The 21,785-nt window shown below is 39.2% G+C and overlaps 1 protein-coding gene across 6 annotated transcripts in view; it reads right to left on the bottom strand.

Annotated features, from left to right (window-relative positions):
- Positions 1 to 3,022: 3,022 nt before the first annotated feature.
- Positions 3,023 to 21,785, bottom strand: part of LOC137009235 (hemicentin-1-like) — a 41,925-nt gene continuing 23,162 nt past the window's right edge. For 2 of the 6 annotated variants that reach the window (XM_067371270.1, XM_067371271.1), the window contains 6 exons: positions 17,339 to 17,440; positions 13,720 to 13,776; positions 9,958 to 10,168; positions 9,509 to 9,868; positions 3,694 to 3,741; positions 3,023 to 3,334 (listed from right to left, as the gene is read on the bottom strand). In XM_067371270.1, coding sequence (XP_067227371.1) covers positions 9,736 to 9,868; positions 9,958 to 10,168; positions 13,720 to 13,776; positions 17,339 to 17,440 — 503 coding nt within the window. In that variant the 3' untranslated portion in view covers positions 3,023 to 3,334; positions 3,694 to 3,741; positions 9,509 to 9,735. The remainder of the gene's footprint in view (positions 3,335 to 3,693; positions 3,742 to 9,508; positions 9,869 to 9,957; positions 10,169 to 13,719; positions 13,777 to 17,338; positions 17,441 to 21,785) is intronic. The other 4 variants (XM_067371272.1, XM_067371273.1, XM_067371274.1 and 1 more) reach the window with 4 other exon arrangements.

Here is a 21,785-nt window from a genome sequence, read left to right as displayed (position 1 = left end):
TTGCAGCAACCCTGGATCAGCACTACCCTCGTGCAGCTCCTTAAGAGCTTTCGCCTGATGGACCTGCAAGATGGCCATGGCGTGCAGGGCGGAGGCTGCCTGTCCAGCAGCTGAGTAAGCCTCGGCCGCGAGAGCGGCCGTGGTCTTACCCGCCTTGGACGGGAGACGCGGACGGTTCCGCCAGGTGGCCGCGGACTGCGGGCACAAGTGCACCGCAATCGCACGTTCCAACTGCGGGACCTCCGCGTACCCCTTGGCAGCCCCACCATCGAGGGTAGTGAGAGTGGAGGAGGCAGAAGAACGGTTTCTGGCCGTGTGAGGGGCCATCCACGTCTTCTGGAGCTCCTCATGCCCTTCCGGGAAGAAAGGCACTGGGGCGGGACGCGGCTGAGAACCGCGCCCCTAGCCCAGAAACCAATCATCCAACCGCGAGCGCTCAGGACACGGTGGAGGGTTCCACACGAGACCGACGCCTGCGGCGGCCCGGGCAAGCATGGCCGCCAATTCAGAGTCCGCCTCAGACTGAGCGACCGCCCCTGAGGGCGGAAGCTCGAAGTCTTCGTCTTCCTCTGAACCAGCAAACCCACTCCCCGATGCAGCGAGCGACATCTGATCCTCCTCCGGAGCGCCGAAAGTGACACGAGGCACCCCCGAGGAGGGCCCCGCGGCAGCAGCCGGCAGCTCGACGGCACATGGCATTGCAGAGGAGTGGGAGGTTTGTGGGGACGGACCCGACAAAGTAGCTCCCACTGTAACCCTCAGATCTCCCAGAGTACTAACCTGGCCAGCGGCCGCTACAGCCGCTGGCGCTGGGGTAGTAACAGAGGGGACTCTCATTTCTGTTAAAGAAAGAGAGTCGCGATCTCAATGCCAACATGGACATGCTCTCGCAATGAGGGCATGTACCATCCACGAGCACTGCCTCAGCGTGGGGTTTCCCCAAACACGTGAGACAGTGATCGTGGCCGTCAGAGGAAGTCAGGAAACGTCCGCATCCAGAAACACACGGACGAAAAGACATCTTGAAAAATACGCTGATCGCCCGTGCTTGCTCTTTTAGAATACCTCACCAACCGAAGCACACAGGGATGAGTGCAGCGCCGTCCTGTGGGCAGCGCACCGTCACACCCACCGCTGAGCGTGCCTTCCCAACCAGCTGGAGAGATACAAGCAGCCACCAGAGAACAGACAGTACAAGCAATTAAAATTGCTGTTTTCAGGACCGAGTCCTTAGCAATTAAAATTGCTGTTTGCTCTCTTAGTTCAGAAATTCACTCTTTGAGGAGGTGAAAGGATGATCAGCCGATCGGCTCCGAAGCAAAAGTATGAATGAAGGTGAGTATGCCGGCCCTATTTATACCCGGATGCCGGGGGAGGGGCCCGGCATGTAAATCTCACAGGCCAATTCCCATTGGCTTGTTTTGTATCCTTGGAGGTGATTGGGCTCCCTAGCGAGACCCCATTACGTCAGTATCGACGTAACGTCGAACGTGACTGACTGAATGGGAACTAAACAAATATTTAATTACAGTAATAATGCATTAGTAATTTCTTGCTAGAAATGACATCAAAAGTGGAAAATGTTTCTCAAAAACATACATTTACAGTCAAACTGACCAGCAAACACAACTTTCGCATGCCATCTTTATTTTTCTAGCCCAACTGTCACAGAATGGAACACACATGATTGTGGGATATCAAAGGCAGTGGAGGATACATCTACGCTGCCTTCAAAAATCAATCAGATGCCGGTATCTTAGGAAACAGGAACTGAAGCTAACATTGGATTCAGACGTGCCTTGATTGCTTCCTACCTTGTGTCACAGACACGCCAGGCTCTTCACTCAACCAATCACATCACACTCCCTCTCTTGAGTATTAACCAGCAACATCTGACACTCATCAGCACTCATCACCACTGCAGCATAAAAGACACTTCAGAGCACTCAGTCACTGTCCGGTCTCATTAAGACATACTTCCTGTTATGCTTACCGTAAGGACTACTTACCTGTCTCCATTGTCTTCCAATATCCCTCGTGTTCTCTGTGTCTCCGTGTGTCATCTGTTCCACGTCTGCCCACATCCTCGAATCCTAGAGAGAAGTTCAAGACAATTATCACTGCCTTGATAACCATCTGCTAAGAACTTTATCTGCATTCACTTACCTGCACTCTGCTATAACTCTCTGGTTGTTCAATAAACATCGCATACGTTTTACCTGTGTCTCCGTCCCCTTCTGTGTGTAACACCTTGAAACGTGTCCTCCGAAGGCAGCATTTTCCAGTTTTTGGACACAGCAAACCTTTCTCGTTCGCATAATTAACTTACACACTACATGTCTAAAAGTTTTCTCCTATATGTATGCATATAATGAAACACCCATGGGTGAGTGACGTATGTACACAATTTTTTTCACAAAAAACATTCCTCTTTCTAGGTCTAAAATATAAACACTTAAAATGTATGCATGATGTATTGACTTATTTAAATCTTGTTAATTTTGAATAGAATAAAGTTACATAGGGTATCTTTAAGTTAGTTTTGTGTTTCATTAAATGGATAAAACTATTTAGAAAATTATTAATATTATTATTATTACTATTATTTCTGTATCAACTTCAGTACACAGAAAATTAGTGCATTTGGCATTTCAAAACCAGTTTATTGGATGATCAAGTGAAAGTCTAACTTTGTGTTAGTCTTACATGTTTATTTGAAAGTAAATAATCTAGAACACACAAAACACAAACAAAAAAATATCTCAAATAAAATATTATTTAAATTTCTTTTTTTTTTTTAAAGGGGGCATTCATACAGAAAAAAAAAAAATAAAAATTAAAAAAAATAAAAATATATATATATATATATATATATATATATATATATATATATATATATATATATATATATATATTTGAATGAATATATATATATTTGTTAACTATGCAAATAAATTACAACAGCAAAATAATACACCCAGTTGATGTATTACAATATTTTTTTTTTTTTTTTTTGGTGGTGTCATGTTGTAGTATTTGCAAGTAACAAAAGAAACAGAGGTAGACAGGTATAACAGATATAAATTTGGTTACTTCTGATAATTGTAGTTTCTTTCTAGGAGTCCGTTTTTCATCTTGTTCTACAATCAGTGTCTTCATTTAAGGCAGTATGCTGTCTCCACAACATTGCAGTTCAATTCTACATTTTCTCTGCTAGTAGACAAAGTGCCATGCTAATGCAATCTTTTTTAATATAAGCATGCCATGAAGATCCCTCAGTGCAAATATAGAAACTCCATCATGATGTTGATTGCCGACATAATGGTTCAGAGTCCTGGAGAGGCAGAAACATGAAAATGAGTTCAAAATCTGTATCGTACTTGATATTGTTATTCTAGAGTCTGAAAATGTTAAACTCAGTTTTCGAGATTTCACTCTGTACATTTTTAAAACCTGGATGGGACTTTTTATTTGCATATTTACAGGGGTAATAACAGTGATTGTTATTTATGAGGTTACTATGTTTTTATGACTGCATGAGTATTTAATAAAGCATTGAGGCAGTTTATGACCCAGGTTTAAAAGATATTAACTCAGGCTTAGTGTGAAACACTTTTAACACCAAGAGGTAAGACTTTTAAGACCAAGTAGTAAAAAGTACAAAATTCAATTAAGAAAGTGTAATTTAACTACCTTTAAATGATATCAGGACAATAGCTTCTGCTGCTGGTGAGTCTTCATCTTTAAGAGAAAAATTGTGAGTCATTTGTGATAACTGATTTCTGAGATTGTGTAATTATTGCTCAGAAACATTATTATACTCCTTTATGTTATGTACACTCTTAACAATTAAGGTTCCCATTCAGTCAGTCACGTTTGACTTGATACTGACATATCGGGGTCTCGCTTGGGAGCCCAATCATATTTAAGTGGTAACTAAATGATTCCATGGATATTGGCCAGTGAGATTTGCATGCCAAGCCGCTCCTACCCAGATATACAGGCATATAAGACCAGCTCACACTCACTCATTCATACTTTGCGTCGGAGCCGAGTGGTTGTATACAGCGATCAATCTTTTCCAGTCATCCTTCAACAGAAGCGGTTTCTTGATTGCAGTGAAATAGCAATTTTAATTGCTAAAAGAACTTGTTCCTAAGGAGATTTCTCCTGCCAGTGTGAGGGCGCATCCAGCGGTGATTTGCTTCCTGAAAGAGCAGTGCATGGTTAAGTGCGGCGTTTCACGCCTTAGCGCTTTGGTGCACAAGAGCAGATTTCCTAAAAGAGCAAGCATGGGTGACGAGTGTCTTTTTAAAGTTGTCTTTCCATCTGTGTGTTTCTGGATATGGTCATTTCCATGCTTCATCTTATAGCCACGATCACTGCCTCACATGTCTGGGCTGAGAGCTGCCACCTGGAGGAATTGTCCTTGTCTCCCTCCCTATCTCTCTGGCCACTCGTTCAGGTTACCACTTGAAGGTGATTGGGCTCCCAGGTGAGACCCCAATACGACAGTATTTATGTAATGTCTAAATGTCTCAGTTCCTTCAGGGAACAACAGTTACATCAGTAACCGAGATGTTCTTTATTGGCATTGATTGTTTCATAAAGAACTTTTAACATCAGTAGAACCTTTACACTGCACTAAAAGTTCTTTAAAATTCTTTATAGCAAATAAATATACATTAATAATAATAAATAATAATTATAGTACATTTTATTTAAAGTCGCCTTTCAAAACACTCAAGGACACTGTACAGTTGAATGATAGTCATAAAACAAATCAAGACACAATACAACAAAACAACAGCTATTTAACATAAGATATTTAAAATTGATCAGAGAAAGCTAATTTAAAGAGGCAAGTTTTAAGACATGATTTAAAATTAGCCAGACAATCACTTTCTTGTAAAGAAGAAGAGAATTCCAGAGACGAGGAGCAGCACAGCTGAATGCCCTGGACCCCATAGTGACTAAACGAACAGAGGGTACAACAAGAGGAACAGATGAAGAAGATCGAAGTGTACGCTTCAGGGTGTGGATATGAAGCAATTCAGAGAGATATGTGGGTGCATGATTGTGAAGAGCTTTAAAAGTGAGAAGCAGAATCTTGTACTCTACCCGATATTTAACAGAAGACAATGTAGATGACAGAGGACAGGAAAGATATGCTCAATGGAAGAGGTTCTAATTATAGGGGCAGCTGAGTTCTGGACCATCTTAAGTTTAAGAAAGAGTTTGTGAGGTAACCCAAACAGAAGAGAGTTACAATCATTGATGTGTTAAGTGACTAGAGCATGTACAATAATGACTGTTGAATTGGATGTGAGAAATGGACGAAGACTGCTGATGTTCCGTAGGTGGAAATATGCAGACCGAGTAATATTGTTCACATGCATTTCAAAAGACAAAGTACTTTCAAGGACAACACCCAGACTCTTAACCTGAGAAGATGGAGAGATAGAATTATCAATGTAAAGTGAAAAGCTATTGAATTTTGACAAATTTGATTTAGTGGCAACAAGAAGAACCTCTGTTTTATAAGTATTCAACTTGAGAAAACTGCAAAAACCAGGATTTAATCTCCTCTAAACAATCTGAGAGAGATGAAGACAGAAGAGTAGAATTTGGCTTGGATGATAAGTAGAGCGGGGTGTTGTCCGCATAGCAATGACAACTAATGCCATATTTCCTGAAAATATAACAAAGAGGTAATAAGTAAATGATAAATAAAAGAGGGCCCAGAATAGAGCCTTGAGGAACACCAGTGGTAACAGATAAAGAGTATGACCTGAAATTTTTAAGCTTGAGAAATTGAGTGCATCCGGAGAGATAAGATCTGAACCAGGTGAGAGGAACACCAGTGATACCTATAGAGAGTAATCTATCTAAAAGAACTTGATGGAAAATGGTATCAAACACCACACTTAAATCAAGTAAGATAAGTACGGTTAAGAGTCCAGAATCAGCTGCCTTCAGCACATCATTAACAGCTTTTACCATGGCAGTCTCTGTACTATGCAATGGCCAAAAACCAGACTGGAATTTTTCAAACAGGCTACTTTTTAAGAGGTGAGCATGAACCTGAGATGCAACAACCTTTTCCAAGATTTTTGAAAGAAAAGGCAGATTGGAAATTGGACGAAAGTTGGAAATGTTATTAGGGTCAGCATCCGGTTTCTTGAGTCTTGGAGTTATGACAACAACTTTAAAAGATGATGGAAGTGAGAGAAGAATGTTTAATATCGATTACTATACCAGATAAAGTGGCTAAGCTTTAACCAAGTGACTAGGGAGTGGATCTAACTGACAGGTGGAAGACTTAGATTGCCGGATAAGACATAATTATCAACAGCTGGAAGTTCAAAACTATAAAATGAAGAAAGGAGTGAGTCATGGTAAAGCAGATATGGCAGATCACATGCCATGTTATTTCGTCAATTGTTGATGGATATTGTCAATTTTAGTTATAAAAAAGGTCATAAATTTGTTACACAAATCACTAGAATATAGGTGGGAAGGAAGGGTATCAGGATTTTATGATTTAGTGGTTAAAAGAGCATTCTTGCAAGCGAGCATGTGATCTGCATACATATCTTTATGAACAGTAAGTCCAGTTTTAATGCATAGACATTCTAAGCGACATCCCTTAGTTTTAAGTTGTCTCAGTTCAGGTGTAAACCAAGGTGCAGAATAAGAAAAATATACAGTCCGGGTTTTTAGAGGTGCAAGTGTATCAAACACACTATGCAGTCCCTCATTATAATAGGAAACCAAGTCATCCAGAGTAGAAAAGACATCTCTCTTGAAGAAATTATTAAGTCCATCAGAATGAGCAAACTACTCGTTCATATAAAACAATATATTGATTTAGTTTTTGTAAGACACTTTTTGTCAAGAAACACAGTATGTGTGGAGGAGTGAATCATAATGAATAATCCTGCAATTCACACCTGAGAAGACAAAAGAATCACATAATGACCTGTAATGACCTGCATATCAATGAGCTCTTTCAGTCAGGTAGGCTGTGAAAAAACCCTCTGTGATCATGTCTCTAGCTCATCATGGTGTTGATATACATACAGAAAAAACAACAATACTGTGAAATATTATTACAATTTAAAATAATGGTATTCTATATACATTAAAATATAATGTATTTCTGTGAAGCAAAGCGTCTGAACATTTATGTTACCTCTATGGCATTTCATATAGCCTTTTAGCTTAAAAGCATGCACATTTGGAGAAATATTGATGGATTCTCATATGTTTATGTCAATTTTCTATACAGAGGAGTAATATTTATTCAATATTTATTGTCATCACTATGAGCACTGGATACTGTGTTTTCAATTCATACTTGCAGCCGGAGGGCACTCTGTGCACATTTAGTCCACATATTAATCTAAAGAAGACCAGGACATTCCAGGAACTAACAGCATGTCTTCCAGAGGTCTCTAACCATGGCTTTAACATACAGATAAACACTTTTGAAGACAATAAATACACGATTGAGACGATGTATACATGTATTGCCTCAGAATTTGCGTCTGAATAGTGCCCGTTCTGTGGGCGTGGCTGGTTAAGCGGATAATGTGCTGATTCACGGATGTCTGACATGGCTCTTTTTTCATACAGATTACATAAACACAGAATTTTTGTTTTCGATTTGACTTACACGATTTAAAACCTGACATTTCAAAGTTTATTTAGATATCTAGATATCTAGAAGTCTAATTTTTTGTGATTAGTATTCACTAAGTTACAGTTCATTTTCTGAGAACTATCAGATTTGGACTTCGTTCAGAAGAAGATGACAGATCATGCATCATGTTTTTTTTTTTTTTTTTTTTTTTTTTACAAAAAGCACAACATTTTGTGTACACAAATAAAAGAAGATATTCCACAGATTAAAATGGTGTATAACTCTTAATTGTATGTGCATCATTGACAAAAGTATTTTGAGTCTCTTTCACACTGGTAAGAAAAAAAACGATGTGGCATGACCGCCAACCCGAGGGAGTTAACTTGTGATCCGATATGGGCAAGTCCAATGCAAGACAGTTAAAAGGGGTTACACCAGAGCAGCAAATAAGGTCAAGAATGTGACCTTTACAGTGGGTTGGAAAATCAACAAATTGTTGTATTCCAAGACTATCAAGGCATGATATAAAATCTTTGGTGAGAATGTTATTGACATTATCCATGTGTATATTAAAATCGCCCAATATAATAACATTGTGAGATGTGGAACACACTAAAGTTAAAAATACAGAAAAAAAAAAAAAAAAAAAAGATTCATACAAAGGCACAGTTATGGGAGAGCTTTTTCACTTCTCAGTAAAAAGTATAGCAAACCCTCCTCCTTGGCCAGAGGCACGGGGTTGGCAGGTGTAAACAAAGCTGGGAGGAACTGTTTGATTAAGCTGTGATAAATCATGGGGTTGTTGCCATGTTTCAGTCAAACAGTGGAAATCAAACTTCTTATCATTCAGGAGATCATAAATAAGAGGTCCTTTGTTTGTTAACGAGCGAATATGGAATACACCAAAAGTTAGATCATTCATACCGGATTTAGTACTACTTGTCCTGGCTATGTTGGCTAACACACTGTGGTCAACAGTCCATCTTGATTTATTTGATGGATGCGAGGTGGATGACCAAAAATATTGTACTGGACCTGTGTCATCAAAGATATAATTCCGTTGTGACCGGTGATGGATGTACTTCTGCCGAGGATAGTATATAATGTCCTGGTGAGATTGAAGGGTAAGTGGTGGTTCAGTGACACAAAATCACAATGATAAAAGTTCTGCCGCGGTATATTGAAGTATCAATGTCACTGGATGGTAGAAGAAATAAAGTATAATCAACATAAGAAGTCGGCTGATCCATATTGTTGCAACAAACACCGGGATAGCTCCTTGAGAAGGGAGCGATACCAGAAGCTGTGATCAAAAGCGTCAGACCAGTCAGGTACAACTTTAAATGTTAATGAATAGTTGATGTTTTCTATTTGGGAAAAAATGAACCTCATGACCTTTTAGTTAAAAAGACAAGGAAAGACAAAAAGAAACGTAATCCAAACAATCCACAAAAGGGAGGGCTACCCAACCAAGGACTGACACCACAAAAATGACAGAGAGAGTGGAGACTCACTGTGCCAGATGTCGAGAAGGACATGGATAGGAATGGAGAGGGCTCACAGACGATCAGTGTGACAGGATCGTGAAAAATACCAGGACAGTCATCCAAAACTTTTTGAGTGAAGAAAGTAATCCAGAAAATAATCCAGACAATCAAGATCTGTTGAATTCCAGTAGAAATGTTTCCAAGAAACATATCCAAAAAACGTATCAGCAAACAATCAGACAGACAGACAGGTACCAGCGTGAAGCGGCAGCACAAGCGCGCCACTGCTCTGACACTGGAAGAAGAATATGATATGATATGATATATTATATTATATGATAGATATGTGTAGATATACGTTTGTTAGATCTCTTACCTTTAATCACATCATCTTCAAGAAGAGCTGCAACACGATCAGTGAGCAATTCTTCTTTTTCCTCACATTCTGAATAGTATTAGAGAGTGTGGCAATTTCTTTTAGTTCAAATCATAATTCTGGCTTGTAATGCAAGCAAATTAATGTAAAATGCCAGAAAACTACATTGTTGAATCATATAATATTATCACAAAATATAATACTCGGTATATGAAATTGGTATATGACTACCATTTGTAAATGAGTAAATTAGTACATGATTGTATTTTTGATTGTAATGTCAGCCAAACACAGTAGAAGGCACACCTTCCATCTCTGTGGGACTGTTGTCCATGTACTCCTCCAAGGGTGAAGCAGTTTCTATGGAGTTATTAAAGATTCATATAAATGTAAATGCATGCGCATACACACACACACACACACACACACACACACACACACTGGGTTACCTTTCGAAAGGGAACTCGCTCTGCCTCAATGTCAGCTTCATGTGACACCACGATATGTGCATGCACATGAGTAAGCAGCTCGCAGGCTCAGTCCTTGAGGGGACTTTTTGCATGCATTTTGAGCGCCTTTCTATAAGGAATTTCACTCTTGTCTGGCCCTTCTTTCCAGGAATCAAGCCATCTGTGTCTCGCGGTTCAGGACCTGCCGCGGCTAAGGAGAGTAGGATACAAAAGTTGTGGGGATCACAGGTGGAGCTGCTTGGGGCTGAGATGGAGCTAGTTGCTTAGGACCATCTTAGGACCAACACTTGACCAGCTTAAACAGCTGCCATGCTTCAAAACATAACTAACCAGCATAAGCTGTTTTTTTTTCAACAGGGACGTCAGGCATAGACATGCTGTCAAAACGTGAGAAGCCTGAGCACCTTCATGGTCACCTAGATTAACGGTTCCTGTCGGGACATAACTGTCAATCTCGTACGTGTCTTCCTTTTCTCCCAGATCTTCACACTGAGGTGCGGAGATCTTAGAGAATGCCATATACTGCCCATACCCACTGCGCTCAGGCGATTTATGATGTTATTGAGGGAATGCAGGAGCATGAGAAAGCGTTGATGCCTCAGATCAAAGAGACATTGGCCAGCTATTTTGCAATGGGCGTGGCATCCACGTTTAACGCTCCGTCTCTGCCTACTAATGTCATCTCGCATCTTAATGGCAGAGCATATGTGGCAGTAGGTCAGGATGGCATGTTGATGCACACTTTGGCTGTGTTGCAAGCCTACCAGGCTGATCTGCTGAAGGACCTGATTATGCCAGGACGGGCTTTGAGGGGCCTCCACTCCTCGAGCTCAGCTATGTTTGCCAAGTTGTTAGGCTCTCTCTAAGTCTCCATGGCTACAGTGGGGGGTCGTCTGGCCTTCTCTTGTTAGCAAGAGTTATATTGATTTAGGTTTCCACTCTCCACGGCTCCACCAGGGTAGAAGCGGAGGCCTTTTTGAGTTGAAGGCTCACTGTGAGCCTCCTTTCTAGACATCCTGAGTGTGGGGCATTGTTAGGCCTCCTCACGATTACAGAGTAGTTGTTCTGAAGGCATCTGCTTCTAGAGATTGGCTATTATTTGCTAAGTCGCCGGGTTCTCTTTGAGCCTCCTTGGCTTATATGAGAGTTGTTAGGCCTCCTCTCTGGCCTAACAACATATTATTATTTAGGCCTCCACTCTGTGGAGCCTCGTGGGCCAGCTGGGCCAGCTGGACTTAACCCGGCTGTTAAGGCCTCCTCTTTCCAGGGCTGCTTTTTGGAAGTTTAAGTATTTTAGGCTCTCTGTGAGCCTTTTTGGAAGCTGGTCTGAGTATGAACATAGCTAGGCTTCCTCTGTTAGAGTCTTCCTAGAGGCCTCCATTCTTGAGAAGCTCCTGCCTATGGTTGTCACTGGTGCACCTAGGGATGAAGACTATTTGAGTCTTTCACTTTCTCAGCAAATAAGGCATTCATCCCTTCAGCATGGCAGCATGAGTATTCCGTTCCCCATAGCAACCCCTAAGAGCGCAAGTCCCCTTTCGAAAGGGAATGTGTCTAGGTATGCAAGCAACCAAGGTTCCCTGAGAATAGGGAATGAGATGCTGCGTCCCTTTGCCATGATTCAGACATTCCTGCTCAGTCTCCTTCAGACAAGAAGTGGATGATGTCATTTTCAGGTGCCCTTTTATAGCACCTGATGTCAAGTTCATTGTTGTATTTAGACTTCAGACACTTCAAACACCTGGCATGCCGGAGGCATTCCCCCTAGCAACCCCTAGACATGTTCACAATTCCCTGCGGTCAAGTCCAAGTCAAGTCTCAAGTCTTTGAGGACCAAGTCAAGTCAATTCCAAGTCAAGTCTCAAGTCTTTAGGGGTCCAAGTCAAGTCTCAAATCAAGTCTTTGTTCTATTTTTATCAATATATTTTTTTCAGCTAGTTGTTATAATATAAACATTTTATTTAAATATCAAAACAGATTACTTTTACTTTAAAAATTCTCGAATAAAGCACACAAAATACTAAAATAATTTATATTACTTTCTAACTTTATACAAAATTATACTATTTAGAACCATCGCAAGGAAAAACGTGCCATGTATTTTGAGCTATATGAGTTGCCGTTGTTTGCTGTAGATCTCAAGCAATGCTGGAAAATGTAGTCTTCCAGTGAGCGCCGACGTAACAAAATCTAAGTATAGACAAGTGTTACAGTAAACAAAACAATTAACAACATTTCCATTTGTGTGTCTTGATTGTGATAAGGCGATATAATAACGCACTGCGACTTAACAAACCAGCCTGTGGAAATGAGTTGGACAGACAGGGTCATAAAATGCATGTGGAAGTGCACGTTCAATACAAATACAATTTAACATGGTAAATCTGGATATTATATGCATTATCAAATACTTGTGCAAAAAAAAACTAAAAAAAAACATGAAAAGGACTTCTTGAAAATGGACCACAAGCAAGCCTCTGCAGCTGTACAACACCGCAGCTTCCCTTCGGATTAATTGATTGCTTTTCAAATGAAATGACAAAGTTTATTGCAAGGTAAGGCTTGGCTATATTGTTATTATTTGTTGCTAATTTAACAAGTTTTCTAAGGGGTGATGAATTTGCGTGCCTTCAAATGTGTCACGCGCTTGATTGCTTGGTGTGTTTAGAGATGATTTGAGTCCAAGTCACAGACTCGAGTTTCCATCTCTGGCAACCCCTAGGGGACACAGCATGTTGTTCCCAATTTAAAAGAACCATGGTTACATGCATAACTTGACACGTTTTCATGTTTTATGAGGACTTTCCATAGACATAGTTTTCTTTTTACTATTCACACTGTATATTTTATCCCCTAACTCAACCCACCACAGAAATCTTTCTGTATTTTTACATTTGCAAATTAAGCCATGCCATGGCATGGCTTGGCTTAAGCTTGGCAAACAAAGAACAAACTGACCAAACAGTGGTACACGGAACAATGCTTAAAGAAACATGACAAACATGAGGGCTTAAATACTCAGGGACTAATGACAAGACACACCTGTGCACAATCAACCCAATGAACCAATGACAACACAGGACACATGACAAGGGAGCACATGGCAGGATCACATGAGGACAAGGGAATCACATGACATGGGATCACATGGCAAAACATAACAAATCTGGGGCACGTTCAAGCTCAATTTCAAGGTTTCCGGGTTAAACGACATGTTTCCTGGAAATGGTGTGCAATGGTGTGCAGCGGGGTTTGAGATACGTTTTCTCTTGTTTGGTGGGTGTGTCAAAAATGTCAGCCCAATCAGCATCAACATGTATATAAACCATACGGTATTAAAGAGACAGCTCGCACAATTGGTACAAGTAAAGCTGTTTACAGATTAAAGAGTGTTCTCTTTTATTCTGGACGGCAAGGGCAGTGACTGTAACATCAAATGTATTTTGCAATATTCAACATGTATTTATACTGACTTCATCAGGCTCCAAAAATTCTTCAAAAAGAACACAAAGAATGGCCTTCTCAGCTGCCATAGTTGCCATCATCAGAACAGCGTGTGCAACACACCACCATTTCCATTTAAAAAAACGTTTTGCAACATGTGTTGGGGCTGAACGCAGCCCTGGCAAAGAAACAAGAAGCATGAACATAATGAAACATGAAACTTGAACATGAACACAAAACCAAAACTATACCAGACAATATTCTATCCCTAAACCTACCCATCACAGAAAAACTTACGGTTATTGGAGTCTGCCATTGAGAAAAACAAGTCCTCTTGTACTGTTTCTTTTTTCTCTAGAGATAATGATATGAAACAAAAGTTTTGTAAGAAGTAATTAAATGTAAAATGTTACTAATATAATTAAAAACACAGAAGCTAAATGTTACTGTTTTTACTGTATTCTTGATTAAATAAATACTGTCTTAGTAAGCATAAGAGACTTCTTTCAAAAACACTTAAAAATTTTGCCAAAACTTAAACTTCTGAATGGTATTGTATGACAACAAACACAAAATGGCTGAATCCACATCAAAGGTTTACGTGTTTAAAAGCAATTTTATATTTTTAGGTAGCAGCCATTTACACTAAGTGTACTAGACGGTGTAATATCTTCAGACCAACAACTGAATGAAGTACAAACGTCTCTCTTTCCAGCTTGCTTGTTATCATTCAACATTACATGGTTCACCTGCACTCGACAGCACAGCACACTGGGAAAACACTTTTCTTAAAGGGGAAGTACAACACTTTATCCCTCCCTTTGTTTTTGAAAAATAAAACATTATGAATAATACTAATTCACCCGGAGAATAAGAATGAAAAATGAAATACAAAAGTAACTGAAAGTATATGCTCTTTAAATTACGTTAACTTAAATTATGGCTGAACAAGTAAAATGAATTTAGTATAGTAAATAGAAATTAGAATCTGATATTTAGGCATGTCAGCTGGCTATAATGGGACGACCTAAAACAAACTAGTCCTTGACTTATTTCAGTGCTTCTTCATAATGTTTAGCTTTTGTCTAACTCTATGTAATCCATGAGTCCATGAGATGTCGCAGTAGTTTGATGAGGTGTTGCACTATAATTTCTCAAAAATTGTTGAATTCTTGTTTCCATGATTTTCCTTCAACAGTGGCATTTGATATTGCTTTCTTGAGGGTTCTCATGAATCTCTCAATCTCACCATTGGCTTGAGGCCAGTAGGGGGTGATCATTCAATGGTGAATACCAAGGTGGGCTGTGAAGCTCGCAAGGTCTTCTTGACTGGAGAATGGAGAGCTGTTGTCAGACTTGATTATTTTGGGAATGCCTGCTGTGGAGAATATTTTGTCCAATAATGGAATGACTGTATGCACGGATGTTGATGGTGTTATCTCTACAAAGGGGAATCTGGAGTATTCATCCAGAACAACTAGAAGATAGTCGCCAGAGGGAAACGGACCACAAACGTCAACAGAGACATTCTGCCATGGACCTTCAGGTAACTAACATTTGGAGCGGTTGATGTTTGTTGTAGGTAGTTGATGCTTGACAGGGAATGCAGGCTAATATTAGTTGTTCTGCCTGCTTTTCTATTCCAGGGATCCAGACCTTTTCTCTCAGCAGCTGTTTTGTTTTATTAAACCCTGCTGGCCTTCATGTGTGAGTTCACGTGCTCTGTGCTGCAGGGCCCTTGGCATAACTATGCAGTGTCCTTTCAGAAGTACACTGTCATCCTGTCATCCAGGACAGTAAGCTCCTCTCTGACATTGTAGAATGATTTCAGATCAGACAGATCATGCTCTGTGGTGAAATTATCATAAAGTCTGTGCCATTGACCAGTGTGGGCGATGTTGATGACGTGCTGAAGAAGGCAAGCCTTTGCTGTTGCAGACTTTACTTCCTCCAGTGTCATGGCTTTAGGGACTGCGTTAGTGGTGATAAAGTTGACGTGCATTTCTGTGTCAACATCATGCATGATGGAGGTTTTGTGGAGTTGCTGTGGGTGGCGAGACATGGATTTGTCTTCCCAGCTGGAGTCTGAGAGCCCATCTCTTGATTCTTGCTGGCGGTTTTGATTTAGGGTTGTTAAAGATTAGCTCTAAAGGTTTGTGGTCTGTGATCATGTTGAACTCAGCAGCACAAAGATACAGATGTAAGTATTCACAGCTCCAGATGATAGCAAGAGCCTCTCTTTCTGTCTGAGAGTACCTCTGTTTAACTGGGGCCAAGGCCCTGCTTGCATAAGCAAAAATATAAGTGTGATTAGTGGTTTTGTTTCTCCGTGCCAAGATAGCGCCAAGGCCAATAGGACTGGCATCAACAATGACATTGGTTTCTCTTTATAGAATAGAAGTAGCTAGTCACAGGGGCATTGTCTTTCTTTGATGGTTGTCAGTGCGTCTTCTTGCTTTTTACTCCACAGCCATTGAGAGTCCTTCTTTGTGAGTTCCCTCAGAGGTTGTGTGAGTGAAGAGTAGGCAGAAATTAACCTTGCACTGTAATTGGCCAGTCCTAGGAGGCTTTTTACCACACTCTGGGTATATGAAGGTGGCATACAGGTGATTGGCTCAATTTTGGGGGGGTCAGGTGTGATGCCACGATTGGAGAATACATATCCAAAGAACTCCAGGGATGTTTTGTGAAATTCACATTTGTCCTTGTTGATTGTCAGGTTGTTTGCATGTAATCGTTGAAAGACTGCTTCAAGAGATCTGTTCTGGGCACCTGCTGTGGTGCCATACACCACAATGTCGTCACTGAAATTTCTAACTCCAGGGATTCCCTGCAGGACCTGTTGGATGGTATTTTGAAAAACTTAAACTGCTGATGACATAGCGAATATGAGCCTTGTATATCTACTCAATCCAACATGGGTTGAAAATGTTGTGATGTATCTGGACTAGTGGTGCTAGTTCAAGTTAGCGATAGCCTGAGTTAAGGTCCAGTTTAGAGAACATCACTGCTCCATTGAGATTGTGGATGATGTCATCTACCGTTGGTGAAATGTGTCTCTCTCTGCATTTGGCTTGGTTTGACAAGCGCATGTCAAAAAAGATAAGTATCTTCTCTGGATTTTTGGGCTTGGGCTATGCAACGATGGGTGAGACCCATGGTGTTGGACCTTAGACTTTTTCTATGATGCCTTGATCCTCAAGGAGCTGCAGTTTATTCTCCACATTTTTTCAGATGTGGAAAGGGGATACGACGATGTGGCTGGATAACAGGTTTGGCAGTTTCATCAATGTGTAGCTTAATTTGAATGTTTTTCAATTTTCCAATGCCCTTCATAATGGTATTTTAGCATACACTGAACAGAAAGGGTAGGCTGCTGAACTATGTCTGCAGAGTAAACAATGGTATCGCTGCAACACGCTCGATGTCATTGACTTGTGTGTTATTTTCGATGCCAGCTGCTTGCATTTCTGGTGTTTCAAATGCTCTGGCTAGATCCAACAGTTTCAACATCAAGCTGCTGTCTCTACAATAAGTGTACTAGAGGGTGTAATATCTTCAGACCAACAACTGAATGAAGTATAAACGTCTCTCTTTACTGCTTCTTGTTATCATTCAACATTACATGCTTCACCCGACAGCACAGCACACTAGGAAACCACTTTTCTTAAAGGGGAAGTACAACACTACAGAGGATAAATAGTGTTTACCTGATTACACTGCATCCATTGATAGATACTATTCAAAGAAAGTGTAATTACAGTAGAAGCGTACTACAGTATTTGAAGCAATGGGTTGGTACTTGGAGTAATAGATACTGCTTGTTTCTTTTTTTTTTTTTTTTTAATCAAGAGACCAGTATCATTAATTAAGATGCTTAATTTCAGAAGTACATGCATTTTTTTTCTGTTTGTACCTGATTTACAGGTGAATCTTAGAACGAGGCATCCAATGATCAGGATTACAATACAGCAGATGAGAAATCCTGAGATGGCCAGCAGAATTTTTCTTTTTAATACTGTAATAATGGAAGAAATAAAAAAGTTAAATTAACATTCCGTTCAAACATTTATGTATAAATTTTATATGTACATATATATATATATATATATATATATATATATATATATATATGACGTGTACTACGGAGCCCCTAAAGGCAAATACACATGAGATGGGAGGAAAAAAATATATTTCTTTCTATATACTATATGCTTTATCTCACAATTATATAGTTGGGTAATTATAATGTAAATAATTTGCCAGCATCAGGAAGCTGCTGTTAATATGCAGAGTATTGAAATCGCTTTTGAATGCGCACAAGCTTTTACTTTCACTTTCGAGATTTGCAATCACACATGCTGTGTGTATACTACGGAGCATCAGTACTTATTACACATTTCACAAGATTAGATATTTGTCAGTATATATATATATATATATATATATATATATATATATATATATATATATATATATTACAGTACAGTCCAAAAGTTTGGAACCACTAAGATTTTTAATGTTTTTAAAAGAAGTTTCGTCTGCTCACCAAGGCTACATTTATTTAATTAAAAATAAAGTAAAAAACAGTAATGTTGTGAAATATTATTACAATTTAAAATAACTGTGTACTATTTAAATATATTTGACAAAGTAATTTATTCCTGTGATGCAAAGCTGAATTTTCAGCATCGTTACTCCAGTCTTCAGTGTCACATGATCCTTCAGAAATCATTCTAATATGCTGATTTGCTGCTCAATAAACATTTATGATTATTTTCAATGTTGAAAACAGTTGTGTACTTTTTTTTCAGGATTTCTTGATGAATAGAAAGTTCAAAAGAACAGCATTTATCTGAAATACAAAGCTTCTGTAGCATTATACACTACCGTTCAAAAGTTTGGAGTCAGTAAGAATTTTTATTTTTATTTTTTTGAAAAGAAATTAATACTTTTATTCAGCAAGGATGCATTAAATCAATCAAAAGTGGCAGTAAAGACATTTATAATGTTACAAAAGATTAGATTTCAGATAAACACTGTTCTTTTGAACTTTCTATTCATCAAATAATCCTGAAAAAAAAATATTGTACACAAATATTTTGTACAATGGTACACATTAAATGTTTCTTGAGCAGCAGATCAGCATATTAGAATGATTTCTGAAGGATCATGTGACACTGAAGACTGGAGTAATGATGCTGAAAATTCAGCTTTGCCATCACAGGAATAAATTACTTTGTGAAATATATTCAAATACAAAACAGTTATTTTAAATTGTAATAATATTTCACAATATTACTGTTTTTACTGTATATCTAATTAAATAAATGTAGCCTTGGTGAGCAGACGAAACTTCTTTTAAAAACATTAAAAATCTTAGTGGTTCCAAACTTTTGGACTGTACTGTATATATATGAAGAGTTCAGATGCAAAAGCCTCTAAATGCCATCTGAAATTTTCTTCTAAAATGAGCATTTTTATCAAGCTTGTATGTTTAGGTTCAATAATTTCACTTTAATGTCAATTAATAGGTCATTTTCATTGCCATTAAAGTGAATTAACTAAACATAAACATACGAGCTTGATAAAAATGCTCATTTTAGAAGAAAATTTCAGATGGCATTTAGAGGCTTTTGCATCTGAACTCTTCATATATATATATATATATATATATATATATATATATATACTATATTGCCAAAAGTATTCACCCCTCTAAATAATTGAATTCAGGTGTTCCAATCACTTCCATAGCCACAGGTGTATAAAATCAAGCACCTAGGCATGCAAACTGCTTCTACAAACATTTGTGAAAGAATGGGTCGCTCTCAGGAGCTCAGTGAATTCAAGCGCGAATTTGTGAAATTTCCTCACTACTAAATATTCCATGGTCAACTGTTAGTGGTACCATAACAAAGTGGAAGCAATTGGGAACAACAGCAACTCAGCCACGAAGTGGTAGGCCATGTAAAATCACAGAGCGGGGTCAGCGCATGCTGAGATGCACAGTGCGAAGAAGTCGATAGCTACAGACCTCCAAACTTCGTGTGGGCTTCAGATTAGCTCAAGAACAGTGTCTAGAGAGCTTCATGGAATGGGTTTCCATGGCCGGGCAGCTGCATCCAAGCCTTACATCACCAAGTGCAATGCAAAGCGTCGGATGCAGTGGTGTAAAGCACACCGCCACTGGACTCCAGAGCTTGGCCCCTTAGTTCCAATGAAAGGAACTCTTAATGCTTCAGCATACCAAGACATTTTGGACAATTTCATGCTCCCAACTTTGTGGAAACAGTTTAGGGATGGCCCCTTCCTGTTCCAAAATGACTGCGCACCAGTGCACAAAGCAAGGACCATAAAGACATGGATGAGCGAGTTTGGTGTGAAGGAACTTGACTCGCCTGCACAGAGTCCTGACCTCAACCCAATAGAACACATTTGGGATGAATTAGAGCAGAGACTGCGAGCCAGGCCTTCTTGCCAACATCACTGCCTGATCTCACAAATGTGCTTCTAGAAAAATGGTTAAAAATTCCCATAAACACACTCCTAAACCTTGTGGAAAGCCTTCCCAGAAGAATTGAGGCTGTTATAGCTGCAAAGGGTGGGTCAACTCCATATTAAACCCTATGGATTAAGAACGGGATTTCATTAAAGTTCAAGTGCACGTAAAGGCAGGCGTCCCAAAACTTTTGGCATAGTGTATGTTTATATATAATGTTTTGAATGTTATGGTAACAAAATACTATGGAAGCCGGTTTCCGCCACAGTTGAGTAAAAAAATATAATTCTGTAAGTCATAATGAGAAACTTTCTCATAATAATGACTTAGTATGTCAGAATAATGAGAAAATTTCTCGTAATTATGACTTATTTTCTCGTAATAATGACTTAGTTTCTCATAATAATGAGAAACTTTCTTGTAATAATGACTTAGTATCTCATAATAATGAGAAACTTTCTCGTAATAATGACTTAACATCTTATAATAATGAGAAACTTTCTCGTAATAATTTAACTTCCCATAATAACGAGAAACTTTCTCGTAATAATGACTTAACATCTCATCATAATGAGAAACTATCTCGTAATAATGACTAATGTGTTCCAGGCAGGTTTTTGAGCCCGTAAGTCACGACTTCAAATCACGACTCACGACTTTGTAGCGTTCCAGGAAAATCACGCCAAACTGCATATAAGTGTAAACAAACCAACATGGCGGACTGTACGGGGCTTATGCTCATTAACAATTATTTTGATCGCCAAAGGTGCTTACTCCTTGCTTATTTGAGGGAAACAGAGGAGGAAAACGACGCATAAGGCAAGAGAAGCTGTTATATCTTTTATTTTACTGTGCATCCGTACGCATCCGTAAGGGCTGCCATTGTTGTTTCACGGACTATGTGACATCAGAACCCATAACTGGGAGTACATCAATCTAGTACGAGTTCATGGGTGGGAAGTCACGGGTTTGACTGCTGTTCCAGTGCACTTCCACGGGTTATGGATTGCCTGGAACGCGGCATTAGTTTCTCATAATAACAAGAAACTTTCTAATAATAATGAGAAACTTATACGCATGCGCAGAGTGCAGAGCAGAAGGGCATGGCACGCTAGCAACATCCGCTGGTCAAAGTCTCATAAATGGGAGAACAGCAAACATGGCACATTCTGCATTCGCGCACTTCTGTTTTCATTAAATTCAGTGTAATATACAAAGTGCAGTCTATAGTATCATTAAATAACATCAGTTATAAATGATCACTATATCTTCAATACATTTCCACGCGCACGAACGCAGAGTGGTTTCCGTGTTAACGGTGGAAACTGCTGCATGAATGCGACGGCTTACAAAACTATCAGATTAACAAAGGAATATGACATTTATTTGTTAAGTTTAAGTGCAATGTCTTTATAAAATGTGTGGGTTTATGTGTTAACTTTAACACGTATTTCGCAGATGAATCTAGGCTATTTGATGTGCAGGTTTGCCTAGACATAGGCGCTGGAAAGTTTTTCTAATATAAACCGGGTCCTAAAGCACTTGGCCAGTCATAAACCTTCATTCCAGTGATATTCCTCTAGAAAACACCTTTTAAGATGTTTATGACTCATTAGAATGTATGCAAAAGACAGCTTTCCAGGTGAAGTGTTCTTTAACAGAGTTGGATATGTAGGTGTGTACTGTCTTATCATTCCTCTATCTGTTTGAAATCCATGGATCACCACTCTGTTTTTCTGCTTGTTCATACACAAAAATACAAATGAATGTTACAAATGAAGACTATATCCCATCTCATATAGGCTACTGATAATTTATCAATAATGTCATATATTAAATGATATTATAGATTACACTTTTG

The sequence above is a fragment of the Chanodichthys erythropterus genome, chromosome 20, assembly GCF_024489055.1.
Source record: "Chanodichthys erythropterus isolate Z2021 chromosome 20, ASM2448905v1, whole genome shotgun sequence".
Classification (NCBI taxonomy): domain Eukaryota; kingdom Metazoa; phylum Chordata; class Actinopteri; order Cypriniformes; family Xenocyprididae; genus Chanodichthys; species Chanodichthys erythropterus.
The sequence above is the reverse complement of the archived record's forward strand: the minus strand, read 5'-3'. Positions and strand labels throughout refer to the sequence as shown.